Genomic DNA, 14,375 nt, shown 5'->3' with positions numbered 1-14,375 from the left:
GCCTGTACTGATGTTGTTACTGCTGTTACTGCCTGTAGTGATGTTGTTACTGCTGTTACTGCCTGTACTGATGTTGCTACTGCCTGTACTGATGTTGCTACTGCTGTTACTGCCTGTAGTGATGTTGCTACTGCTGTTACTGCCTGTACTGATGTTGCTACTGCTGTTACTGCCTGTACTGATGTTGCTACTGCCTGTACTGATGTTGTTACTGCTGCTACTGACTGTACTGATGTTGCTACTGCCTGTACTGATGTTGCTACTGCTGTTACTGCCTGTAGTGATGTTGCTACTGCCTGTACTGATGTTGTTACTGCTGTTACTGCCTGTACTGATGTTGCTACTGCTGTTACTGCCTGTAGTGATGTTGCTACTGCTGTTACTGCCTGTACTGATGTTGCTACTGCCTGTACTGATGTTGTTACTGCTGTTACTGCCTGTACTGATGTTGTTACTGCTGTTACTGCCTGTAGTGATGTTGCTACTGCTGTTACTGCCTGTACTGATGTTGCTACTGCCTGTACTGATGTTGCTACTGCTGTTACTGCCTGTAGTGATGTTGTTACTGCTGTTACTGCCTGTAGTGATGTTGCTACTGCTGTTACTGCCTGTACTGATGTTGCTACTGCTGTTACTGCCTGTAGTGATGTTGTTACTGCTGTTACTGCCTGTACTGATGTTGCTACTGCTGTTACTGCCTGTACTGATGTTGCTACTGCTGTTACTGCCTGTAGTGATGTTGTTACTGCTGTTACTGCCTGTAGTGATGTTGCTACTGCTGTTACTGCCTTTACTGATGTTGTTACTGCTGTTACTGCCTGTACTGATGTTGTTACTGCTGTTACTGCCTGTACTGATGTTGTTACTGCTGTTACTGCCTGTACTGATGTTGTTACTGCTGTTACTGCCTGTACTGATGTTGTTACTGCCTGTACTGATGTTGCTACTGCTGTTACTGACTGTACTGATGTTGTTACTGCTGTTACTGCCTGTACTGATGTTGTTACTGCCTGTACTGATGTTGCTACTGCTGTTACTGACTGTACTGATGTTGTTACTGCTGTTACTGCCTGTACTGATGTTGTTACTGCTGTTACTGCCTGTACTGATGTTGTTACTGCTGTTACTGCCTGTACTGATGTTGTTACTGCTGTTACTGCCTGTACTGATGTTGTTACTGCTGTTACTGCCTGTACTGATGTTGTTACTGCTGTTACTGCCTGTACTGATGTTGCTACTGCTGTTACTGCCTGTACTGATGTTGCTACTGCTGTTACTGCCTGTAGTGATGTTGCTACTGCTGTTACTGCCTGTAGTGATGTTGCTACTGCTGTTACTGCCTGTACTGATGTTGCTACTGCTGTTACTGCCTGTAGTGATGTTGCTACTGCTGTTACTGCCTGTAGTGATGTTGCTACTGCTGTTACTGCCTGTAGTGATGTTGCTACTGCTGTTACTGCCTGTAGTGATGTTGCTACTGCTGTTACTGCCTGTAGTGATGTTGCTACTGCTGTTACTGCCTGTAGTGATGTTGCTACTGCTGTTACTGCCTGTAGTGATGTTGCTACTGCTGTTACTGCCTGTAGTGATGTTGCTACTGCTGTTACTGCCTGTACTGATGTTGCTACTGCTGTTACTGCCTGTAGTGATGTTGCTACTGCTGTTACTGCCTGTACTGATGTTGCTACTGCTGTTACTGCCTGTAGTGATGTTGCTACTGCTGTTACTGCCTGTAGTGATGTTGCTACTGCTGTTACTGCCTGTACTGATGTTGCTACTGCTGTTACTGCCTGTAGTGATGTTGCTACTGCTGTTACTGCCTGTACTGATGTTGTTACTGCTGTTACTGCCTGTACTGATGTTGCTACTGCTGTTACTGCCTGTACTGATGTTGTTACTGCTGTTACTGCCTGTACTGATGTTGTTACTGCTGTTACTGCCTGTACTGATGTTGTTACTGCTGTTACTGCCTGTACTGATGTTGTTACTGCTGTTACTGCCTGTACTGATGTTGTTACTGCTGTTACTGCCTGTACTGATGTTGTTACTGCTGTTACTGCCTGTACTGATGTTGCTACTGCCTGTACTGATGTTGCTACTGCTGTTACTGCCTGTACTGATGTTGCTACTGCCTGTACTGATGTTGCTACTGCTGTTACTGCCTGTACTGATGTTGCTACTGCCTGTACTGATGTTGCTACTGCCTGTACTGATGTTGTTACTGCTGTTACTGCCTGTACTGATGTTGTTACTGCTGTTACTGACTGTACTGATGTTGTTACTGCTGTTACTGCCTGTACTGATGTTGCTACTGCCTGTACTGATGTTGCTACTGCTGTTACTGCCTGTACTGATGTTGCTACTGCCTGTACTGATGTTGCTACTGCTGTTACTGCCTGTACTGATGTTGCTACTGCTGTTACTGCCTGTACTGATGTTGTTACTGCTGTTACTGCCTGTACTGATGTTGCTACTGCTGTTACTGCCTGTACTGATGTTGTTACTGCTGTTACTGCCTGTACTGATGTTGCTACTGCTGTTACTGACTGTACTGATGTTGCTACTGCCTGTACTGATGTTGCTACTGCCTGTACTGATGTTGCTACTGCCTGTACTGATGTTGCTACTGCTGTTACTGCCTGTACTGATGTTGCTACTGCTGTTACTGCCTGTACTGATGTTGTTACTGCTGTTACTGCCTGTACTGATGTTGTTACTGCTGTTACTGCCTGTACTGATGTTGCTACTGCTGTTACTGCCTGTACTGATGTTGTTACTGCTGTTACTGCCTGTACTGATGTTGTTACTGCTGTTACTGACTGTACTGATGTTGTTACTGCTGTTACTGACTGTACTGATGTTGCTACTGCTGTTACTGCCTGTACTGATGTTGCTACTGCTGTTACTGCCTGTACTGATGTTGCTACTGCTGTTACTGCCTGTACTGATGTTGCTACTGCCTGTACTGATGTTGCTACTGCTGTTACTGCCTGTACTGATGTTGCTACTGCTGCTACTGCCTGTACTGATGTTGTTACTGCTGTTACTGCCTGTACTGATGTTGCTACTGCTGTTACTGCCTGTACTGATGTTGTTACTGCTGTTACTGCCTGTACTGATGTTGTTACTGCTGTTACTGCCTGTACTGATGTTGCTACTGCTGTTACTGCCTGTACTGATGTTGCTACTGCTGTTACTGCCTGTACTGATGTTGTTACTGCTGTTACTGCCTGTACTGATGTTGCTACTGCTGTTACTGCCTGTACTGATGTTGCTACTGCTGTTACTGCCTGTACTGATGTTGTTACTGCTGTTACTGCCTGTACTGATGTTGTTACTGCTGTTACTGCCTGTACTGATGTTGTTACTGCTGTTACTGCCTGTACTGATGTTGATACTGCTGTTACTGCCTGTACTGATGTTGCTACTGCCTGTACTGATGTTGTTACTGCCTGTAGTGATGTTGCTACTGCTGTTACTGCCTGTACTGATGTTGTTACTGCTGTTACTGCCTGTACTGATGTTGTTACTGCTGTTACTGCCTGTACTGATGTTGCTACTGCCTGTAGTGATGTTGCTACTGCTGTTACTGCCTGTACTGATGTTGCTACTGCTGTTACTGCCTGTACTGATGTTGCTACTGCTGTTACTGCCTGTACTGATGTTGTTACTGCTGTTACTGCCTGTACTGATGTTGCTACTGCTGTTACTGCCTGTACTGATGTTGTTACTGCTGTTACTGCCTGTACTGATGTTGTTACTGCTGTTACTGCCTGTACTGATGTTGCTACTGCCTGTACTGATGTTGTTACTGCTGTTACTGCCTGTACTGATGTTGTTACTGCTGTTACTGCCTGTACTGATGTTGTTACTGCTGTTACTGCCTGTACTGATGTTGCTACTGCCTGTACTGATGTTGTTACTGCTGTTACTGCCTGTACTGATGTTGTTACTGCTGTTACTGCCTGTACTGATGTTGCTACTGCTGTTACTGACTGTACTGATGTTGTTACTGCTGTTACTGCCTGTACTGATGTTGTTACTGCTGTTACTGCCTGTACTGATGTTGTTACTGCTGTTACTGCCTGTACTGATGTTGTTACTGCTGTTACTGCCTGTACTGATGTTGTTACTGCTGTTACTGCCTGTACTGATGTTGTTACTGCTGTTACTGCCTGTAGTGATGTTGTTACTGTTGTTACTGCTGTTACTGCCTGTACTGATGTTGCTACTGCTGTTACTGCCTGTACTGATGTTGTTACTGCTGTTACTGCCTGTACTGATGTTGTTACTGCTGTTACTGCCTGTACTGATGTTGTTACTGCTGTTACTGCCTGTACTGATGTTGTTACTGCTGTTACTGCCTGTACTGATGTTGTTACTGCTGTTACTGCCTGTACTGATGTTGCTACTGCTGTTACTGCCTGTACTGATGTTGCTACTGCTGTTACTGCCTGTACTGATGTTGTTACTGCTGTTACTGCCTGTACTGATGTTGCTACTGCTGTTACTGCCTGTACTGATGTTGTTACTGCTGTTACTGCCTGTACTGATGTTGCTACTGCTGTTACTGCCTGTACTGATGTTGCTACTGCTGTTACTGCCTGTACTGATGTTGCTACTGCTGTTACTGCCTGTAGTGATGTTGTTACTGTTGTTACTGCTGTTACTGCCTGTACTGATGTTGCTACTGCTGTTACTGCCTGTACTGATGTTGTTACTGCTGTTACTGACTGTACTGATGTTGCTACTGCTGTTACTGCCTGTACTGATGTTGCTACTGCTGTTACTGACTGTACTGATGTTGCTACTGCTGTTACTGCCTGTACTGATGTTGCTACTGCTGTTACTGACTGTACTGATGTTGCTACTGCTGTTACTGCCTGTAGTGATGTTGCTACTGCTGTTACTGACTGTACTGATGTTGCTACTGCTGTTACTGACTGTACTGATGTTGCTACTGCTGTTACTGACTGTACTGATGTTGCTACTGCTGTTACTGACTGTACTGATGTTGTTACTGCTGTTACTGACTGTACTGATGTTGTTACTGCTGTTACTGACTGTACTGATGTTGCTACTGCTGTTACTGCCTGTACTGATGTTGCTACTGCTGTTACTGCCTGTACTGATGTTGCTACTGCTGTTACTGACTGTACTGATGTTGCTACTGCTGTTACTGACTGTAGTGATGTTGTTACTGCTGTTACTGACTGTACTGATGTTGCTACTGCTGTTACTGCCTGTACTGATGTTGTTACTGCTGTTACTGACTGTACTGATGTTGTTACTGCTGTTACTGCCTGTACTGATGTTGTTACTGCCTGTACTGATGTTGTTACTGCTGTTACTGCCTGTACTGATGTTGTTACTGCTGTTACTGCCTGTACTGATGTTGTTACTGCTGTTACTGCCTGTACTGATGTTGTTACTGCTGTTACTGACTGTACTGATGTTGTTACTGCTGTTACTGCCTGTACTGATGTTGTTACTGCTGTTACTGCCTGTACTGATGTTGTTACTGCCTGTACTGATGTTGTTACTGCTGTTACTGCCTGTACTGATGTTGTTACTGCTGTTACTGCCTGTACTGATGTTGTTACTGCCTGTACTGATGTTGTTACTGCTGTTACTGACTGTACTGATGTTGTTACTGCTGTTACTGCCTGTACTGATGTTGTTACTGCTGTTACTGACTGTACTGATGTTGTTACTGCTGTTACTGCCTGTACTGATGTTGTTACTGCTGTTACTGCCTGTACTGATGTTGTTACTGCCTGTACTGATGTTGCTACTGCTGTTACTGCCTGTACTGATGTTGTTACTGCCTGTACTGATGTTGCTACTGCTGTTACTGCCTGTACTGATGTTGTTACTGCCTGTACTGATGTTGTTACTGCCTGTACTGATGTTGCTACTGCTGTTACTGCCTGTACTGATGTTGTTACTGCCTGTACTGATGTTGCTACTGCTGTTACTGCCTGTACTGATGTTGCTACTGCTGTTACTGCCTGTACTGATGTTGTTACTGCTGTTACTGCCTGTACTGATGTTGTTACTGCCTGTACTGATGTTGTTACTGCTGTTACTGCCTGTACTGATGTTGTTACTGCCTGTACTGATGTTGCTACTGCTGTTACTGCCTGTACTGATGTTGTTACTGCTGTTACTGCCTGTACTGATGTTGTTACTGCTGTTACTGCCTGTACTGATGTTGTTACTGCTGTTACTGCCTGTACTGATGTTGTTACTGCTGTTACTGCCTGTACTGATGTTGTTACTGCTGTTACTGCCTGTACTGATGTTGTTACTGCCTGTACTGATGTTGTTACTGCTGTTACTGCCTGTACTGATGTTGTTACTGCTGTTACTGCCTGTACTGATGTTGTTACTGCTGTTACTGACTGTACTGATGTTGTTACTGCTGTTACTGCCTGTACTGATGTTGTTACTGCTGTTACTGCCTGTACTGATGTTGTTACTGCCTGTACTGATGTTGTTACTGCTGTTACTGCCTGTACTGATGTTGTTACTGCTGTTACTGCCTGTACTGATGTTGTTACTGCTGTTACTGACTGTACTGATGTTGTTACTGCTGTTACTGCCTGTACTGATGTTGTTACTGCTGTTACTGCCTGTACTGATGTTGCTACTGCTGTTACTGCCTGTACTGATGTTGCTACTGCTGTTACTGCCTGTACTGATGTTGCTACTGCTGTTACTGCCTGTACTGATGTTGTTACTGCCTGTACTGATGTTGCTACTGCTGTTACTGCCTGTACTGATGTTGCTACTGCTGTTACTGCCTGTACTGATGTTGTTACTGCTGTTACTGCCTGTAGTGATGTTGTTACTGTTGTTACTGCTGTTACTGCCTGTACTGATGTTGCTACTGCTGTTACTGCCTGTACTGATGTTGCTACTGCTGTTACTGCCTGTACTGATGTTGTTACTGCTGTTACTGCCTGTAGTGATGTTGTTACTGTTGTTACTGCTGTTACTGCCTGTACTGATGTTGTTACTGCTGTTACTGCCTGTACTGATGTTGCTACTGCTGTTACTGCCTGTACTGATGTTGCTACTGCTGTTACTGCCTGTACTGATGTTGCTACTGCTGTTACTGCCTGTACTGATGTTGCTACTGCTGTTACTGCCTGTACTGATGTTGCTACTGCTGTTACTGCCTGTACTGATGTTGTTACTGCTGTTACTGCCTGTACTGATGTTGCTACTGCTGCTACTGCCTGTACTGATGTTGTTACTGCTGTTACTGACTGTACTGATGTTGCTACTGCTGTTACTGACTGTACTGATGTTGCTACTGCTGTTACTGACTGTACTGATGTTGCTACTGCTGTTACTGACTGTACTGATGTTGTTACTGCTGTTACTGACTGTACTGATGTTGTTACTGCTGTTACTGACTGTACTGATGTTGTTACTGCTGTTACTGCCTGTACTGATGTTGCTACTGCTGTTACTGCCTGTACTGATGTTGTTACTGCTGTTACTGCCTGTAGTGATGTTGTTACTGTTGTTACTGCTGTTACTGCCTGTACTGATGTTGCTACTGCTGTTACTGCCTGTAGTGATGTTGTTACTGCTGTTACTGCCTGTAGTGATGTTGTTACTGTTGTTACTGCCTGTACTGATGTTGTTACTGCTGTTACTGCCTGTAGTGATGTTGTTACTGCTGTTACTGCCTGTACTGATGTTGTTACTGCTGTTACTGCCTGTACTGATGTTGCTACTGCTGTTACTGCCTGTACTGATGTTGCTACTGCTGTTACTGCCTGTACTGATGTTGTTACTGCTGTTACTGCCTGTAGTGATGTTGTTACTGTTGTTACTGTTGTTACTGCCTGTACTGATGTTGCTACTGCTGTTACTGCCTGTACTGATGTTGCTACTGCTGTTACTGCCTGTACTGATGTTGTTACTGCTGTTACTGCCTGTACTGATGTTGCTACTGCTGTTACTGCCTGTACTGATGTTGCTACTGCTGTTACTGCCTGTACTGATGTTGCTACTGCTGTTACTGCCTGTAGTGATGTTGTTACTGCTGTTACTGCCTGTAGTGATGTTGTTACTGCTGTTACTGCCTGTAGTGATGTTGTTACTGCTGTTACTGCCTGTACTGATGTTGTTACTGCTGTTACTGCCTGTACTGATGTTGCTACTGCTGTTACTGCCTGTACTGATGTTGCTACTGCTGTTACTGCCTGTACTGATGTTGTTACTGCTGTTACTGCCTGTAGTGATGTTGTTACTGTTGTTACTGTTGTTACTGCCTGTACTGATGTTGCTACTGCTGTTACTGCCTGTACTGATGTTGCTACTGCTGTTACTGCCTGTACTGATGTTGTTACTGCTGTTACTGCCTGTAGTGATGTTGTTACTGTTGTTACTGCTGTTACTGCCTGTACTGATGTTGCTACTGCTGTTACTGCCGGGGCAATGGCTACAGTTGCTGCTGGAGCTACTGCTGCAGTTACTACATCTACTACTACAACTGCAGCTGCGGCTTACCTGAACGAGGCAGCTGCGCACTCTGGCTCCTCACGGCACCATCCCTGACACTCCCACAGCGACAGGTTCCTGATAGTGTAGTAGGTGGAGCCTCGGTAGTCCAGCTCAGTAAGCTTCTCAAACGCGGTTTCACCTTTAAAATAAAAACGACAACTATCAAAATCAACATAAACATAACGACACAAAACAAAGGTCAGACAAACAATTCTATTCGTAAATTTGATAGCAAACAATAGCAACATGTTGATAAATAAGATAGACTTGCAACATTTAGTTATCTTGATATTGGGGAATAAAAATAGCCAAGTGTTGCAAATGCGCCTTATCAAATTTTATTCATTCCATTGGGTTTAGGGCTCAGTCATGATTATAATAATATTCTGGTCTGGTTACAGATCGGGCCGCGGGGGCGTTGACCTCCGAAACCTTCTCCTGGAGTCAGTCCACTGGATGCCCAAATGTTGCACACATGTACTTATTCTTCCACATGTTTATGTGTCCTGAGACTACTTGACTGTGTCCTGAGACTACTTGACTGTGTCCTGAGACTACTTGACTGTGTCCTGAGACTACTTGACTGTGTCCTAAGACTACTTGACTGTGTCCTGAGACTACTTGACTGTGTCCTGAGAGACTACTTGACTGTGTCCTGAGACTACTTGACTGTGTCCTGAGACTACTTGACTGTGTCCTGAGAGACTACTTGACTGTTTCCTGAGACTACTTGACTGTGTCCTGAGACTACTTGACTGTGTCCTGAGACTACTTGACTGTGTCCTGAGAGACTACTTGACTGTGTCCTGAGACTACTTGACTGTGTCCTGAGAGACTACTTGACTGTGTCCTGAGACTACTTGACTGTGTCCTGAGACTACTTGACTGTGTCCTGAGACTACTTGACTGTGTCCTGAGACTACTTGACTGTGTCCTGAGACTACTTGACTGTGTCCTGAGACTACTTGACTGTGTCCTGAGACTACTTGACTGTGTCCTGAGAGACTACTTGACTGTGTCCTGAGAGACTACTTGACTGTGTCCTGAGACTACTTGACTGTGTCCTGAGACTAATTGACTGTGTCCTGAGACTACTTGACTGTGTCCTGAGACTACTTGACTGTGTCCTGAGACTACTTGACTGTGTCCTGAGAGACTACTTGACTGTGTCCTGAGACTACTTGACTGTGTCCTGAGACTACTTGACTGTGTCCTGAGAGACTACTTGACTGTGTCCTGAGAGACTACTTGACTGTGTCCTGAGAGACTACTTGACTGTGTCCTGAGACTACTTGACTGTGTCCTGAGACTACTTGACTGTGTCCTGAGACTACTTGACTGTGTCCTGAGACTACTTGACTGTGTCCTGAGACTACTTGACTGTGTCCTGAGACTACTTGACTGTGTCCTGAGACTACTTGACTGTGTCCTGAGAGACTACTTGACTGTGTCCTGAGAGACTACTTGACTGTGTCCTGAGACTACTTGACTGTGTCCTGAGACTAATTGACTGTGTCCTGAGACTACTTGACTGTGTCCTGAGACTACTTGACTGTGTCCTGAGACTACTTGACTGTGTCCTGAGAGACTACTTGACTGTGTCCTGAGAGACTACTTGACTGTGTCCTGACTGTGTCCTGAGACTACTTGACTGTGTCCTGAGAGACTACTTGACTGTGTCCTGAGAGACTACTTGACTGTGTCCTGAGAGACTACTTGACTGTGTCCTGAGAGACTACTTGACTGTGTCCTGAGAGACTACTTGACTGTGTCCTGAGACTACTTGACTGTGTCCTGAGAGACTACTTGACTGTGTCCTGAGAGACTACTTGACTGTGACCTGAGACTACTTGACTGTGTCCTGAGAGACTACTTGACTGTGTCCTGAGAGACTACTTGACTGTGTCCTGAGAGACTACTTGACTGTGTCCTGAGAGACTACTTGACTGTGTCCTGAGAGACTACTTGACTGTGTCCTGAGAGACTACTTGACTGTGACCTGAGACTACTTGACTGTGTCCTGAGAGACTACTTGACTGTGTCCTGAGAGACTACTTGACTGTGTCCTGAGAGACTACTTGACTGTGTCCTGAGAGACTACTTGACTGTGACCTGAGAGACTACTTGACTGTGTCCTGAGAGACTACTTGACTGTGTCCTGAGAGACTACTTGACTGTGTCCTGAGAGACTACTTGACTGTGTCCTGAGAGACTACTTGACTGTGTCCTGAGACTACTTGACTGTGTCCTGAGAGACTACTTGACTGTGTCCTGAGAGACTACTTGACTGTGTCCTGAGACTACTTGACTGTGTCCTGAGAGACTACTTGACTGTGTCCTGAGAGACTACTTGACTGTGTCCTGAGAGACTACTTGACTGTGTCCTGAGAGACTACTTGACTGTGTCCTGAGACTACTTGACTGTGTCCTGAGAGACTACTTGACTGTGTCCTGAGAGACTACTTGACTGTGTCCTGAGAGACTACTTGACTGTGTCCTGAGACTACTTGACTGTGTCCTGAGAGACTACTTGACTGTGTCCTGAGAGACTACTTGACTGTGACCTGAGAGACTACTTGACTGTGACCTGAGAGACTACTTGACTGTGTCCTGAGAGACTACTTGACTGTGTCCTGAGAGACTACTTGACTGTGACCTGAGACTACTTGACTGTGTCCTGAGAGACTACTTGACTGTGTCCTGAGAGACTACTTGACTGTGTCCTGAGAGACTACTTGACTGTGTCCTGAGAGACTACTTGACTGTGTCCTGAGAGACTACTTGACTGTGTCCTGAGAGACTACTTGACTGTGACCTGAGACTACTTGACTGTGTCCTGAGAGACTACTTGACTGTGTCCTGAGAGACTACTTGACTGTGTCCTGAGAGACTACTTGACTGTGTCCTGAGAGACTACTTGACTGTGACCTGAGAGACTACTTGACTGTGACCTGAGAGACTACTTGACTGTGACCTGAGAGACTACTTGACTGTGTCCTGGAGACTACTTGACTGTGTCCTGAGAGACTACTTGACTGTGTCCTGAGAGACTACTTGACTGTGTCCTGAGAGACTACTTGACTGTGTCCTGAGACTACTTGACTGTGTCCTGAGAGACTACTTGACTGTGTCCTGAGAGACTACTTGACTGTGTCCTGAGAGACTACTTGACTGTGTCCTGAGAGACTACTTGACTGTGTCCTGAGAGACTACTTGACTGTGTCCTGAGACTACTTGACTGTGTCCTGAGAGACTACTTGACTGTGTCCTGAGAGACTACTTGACTGTGACCTGAGAGACTACTTGACTGTGTCCTGAGAGACTACTTGACTGTGTCCTGAGAGACTACTTGACTGTGTCCTGAGAGACTACTTGACTGTGTCCTGAGACTACTTGACTGTGTCCTGAGAGACTACTTGACTGTGTCCTGAGAGACTACTTGACTGTGACCTGAGAGACTACTTGACTGTGTCCTGAGAGACTACTTGACTGTGTCCTGAGACTACTTGACTGTGTCCTGAGAGACTACTTGACTGTGTCCTGAGAGACTACTTGACTGTGACCTGAGAGACTACTTGACTGTGTCCTGAGAGACTACTTGACTGTGTCCTGAGAGACTACTTGACTGTGTCCTGAGAGACTACTTGACTGTGTCCTGAGAGACTACTTGACTGTGTCCTGAGACTACTTGACTGTGTCCTGAGAGACTACTTGACTGTGTCCTGAGAGACTACTTGACTGTGTCCTGAGAGACTACTTGACTGTGACCTGAGAGACTACTTGACTGTGTCCTGAGACTACTTGACTGTGTCCTGAGAGACTACTTGACTGTGTCCTGAGAGACTACTTGACTGTGACCTGAGAGACTACTTGACTGTGACCTGAGAGACTACTTGACTGTGACCTGAGAGACTACTTGACTGTGACCTGAGAGACTACTTGACTGTGACCTGAGAGATTACTTGACTGTGACCTGAGAGACTACTTGACTGTGACCTGAGAGACTACTTGACTGTGACCTGAGAGACTACTTGACTGTGACCTGAGAGACTACTTGACTGTGTCCTGAGAGACTACTTGACTGTGACCTGAGAGACTACTTGACTGTGACCTGAGAGACTACTTGACTGTGACCTGAGAGACTACTTGACTGTGTCCTGAGAGACTACTTGACTGTGACCTGAGAGACTACTTGACTGTGACCTGAGAGACTACTTGACTGTGACCTGAGATACTACTTGACTGTGACCTGAGAGACTACTTGACTGTGACCTGAGAGACTACTTGACTGTGACCTGAGAGACTACTTGACTGTGACCTGAGAGACTACTTGACTGTGACCTGAGAGACTACTTGACTGTGACCTGAGAGACTACTTGACTGTGACCTGAGAGACTACTTGACTGTTGTTGGAGGTCGTGGAAGAGACAGACGTGTTCAATTTACTAAGAACTTTGACCTGAAGGTCATTCAACGCTTCTGACGATAGGAACGTTGAACAGAAACACACACACACACATGCACACACACATACACATATATACACACACAATGCTATCACACTAACTTAACAGAACTATCTGGGGTCGTGGGAATACGGCAGGGATGTGGTGTGACCCCCACACTACCTTCCGCTGTGGTGACCCCCAAACTACCCTCCGCTGTGGTGACCCCTACACTGCCTTTCAATGTGGTGTGACCCTAGACACACATCCTCTAACAGCAGCAGGATATACCCAGTTGTATTTCCCTTAGCGTATATACACTGTGAGTTTTGTCGTCCTTAATTTAGGTTGATGACACGAGGGTCATCAACCATCCAATAGTAATTATTCAATAGCAATAATATATACATCAAAAGGTGTATATCTCCCACTTGTATACACGCTGAGAGTTAGCTCTAAATACCGTATTAGGGATTAAAATATTTTGGACTGTTGGTGAACATTTCAGAATCAATATTGCTATTTTTTTTTGTTTGTTCGTGCGCGGGATGAATGTTATGCGCACGAATCAACGCGCGCACGAACGCTATTGGTGGCAGCTAACAGCCCTGCGGAACATACACGCCGTGTTTTAAAATGACTCCAGACAGTAGATATGTCAGAAGTGAAGCGAGTACACGGCAAAAAGCAATGCAACTCTCTCGATATGAATTATACAAGCCGCCACAGATTCTCGTAAGCAACAAAACCCAGTTGTGAGAGGAATTTTACAGATACTGCGTCTGTGAGCATTTTCCTCAGTGAAGAAGTCTGTTCACAGGCTCAAGAAGTCTGTCCACAGGCTCAAGAAGTCTGTTCACAGGCTCAAGAAGTCTGTTCACAGGCTCAAGAAGTCTGTTCACAGGCTCAAGAAGTCTGTCCACAGGCTCAAGAAGTCTGTCCACAGGCTCAAGAAGTCTGTCCACAGGCTCAAGAAGTCTGTCCACAGGCTCAAGAAGTCTGTTCACAGGCTCAAGAAGTCTGTTCACAGGCTCAAGAAGTCTGTTCACAGGCTCAAGAAGTCTGTCCACAGGCTCAAGAAGTCTGTCCACAGGCTCAAGAAGTCTGTCCACAGGCTCAAGAAGTCTGTCCACAGGCTCAAGAAGTCTGTCCACAGGCTCAAGAAGTCTGTCCACAGGCTCAATAAGTCTGTCCACAGGCTCAAGAAGTCTGTCCACAGGCTCAAGAAGTCTGTCCACAGGCTCAAGAAGTCTGTCCACAGGCTCAAGAAGTCTGTCCACAGGCTCAAGAAGTCTGTCCACAGGCTCAAGAAGTCTGTCCACAGGCTCAAGAAGTCTGTTCACAGGCTCAAGAAGTCTGTTCACAGGCTCAAGAAGTCTGTTCACAGGCTCAAGAAGTCTGTCCACA

At 45.5% G+C, this 14,375-nt stretch overlaps 1 protein-coding gene across 2 annotated transcripts in view; it reads right to left on the bottom strand.

The window, feature by feature from the left end:
* The window catches only part of tyn (trynity), a 216,269-nt gene that overhangs the window by 61,964 nt on the left and 139,930 nt on the right, over positions 1-14,375 (bottom strand). For both annotated transcript variants that reach the window (XM_070095104.1, XM_070095103.1), the window contains exon 3: positions 8,530-8,662. In XM_070095104.1, the coding sequence (XP_069951205.1) occupies positions 8,530-8,662 (133 nt within the window). The remainder of the gene's footprint in view (positions 1-8,529; positions 8,663-14,375) is intronic.

This window comes from Cherax quadricarinatus, chromosome 49, assembly GCF_038502225.1.
Source record: "Cherax quadricarinatus isolate ZL_2023a chromosome 49, ASM3850222v1, whole genome shotgun sequence".
Taxonomy (NCBI): domain Eukaryota; kingdom Metazoa; phylum Arthropoda; class Malacostraca; order Decapoda; family Parastacidae; genus Cherax; species Cherax quadricarinatus.
Note: the sequence above shows the minus strand (reverse complement) of the source record. Positions and strands in the feature narration are given on the sequence as shown.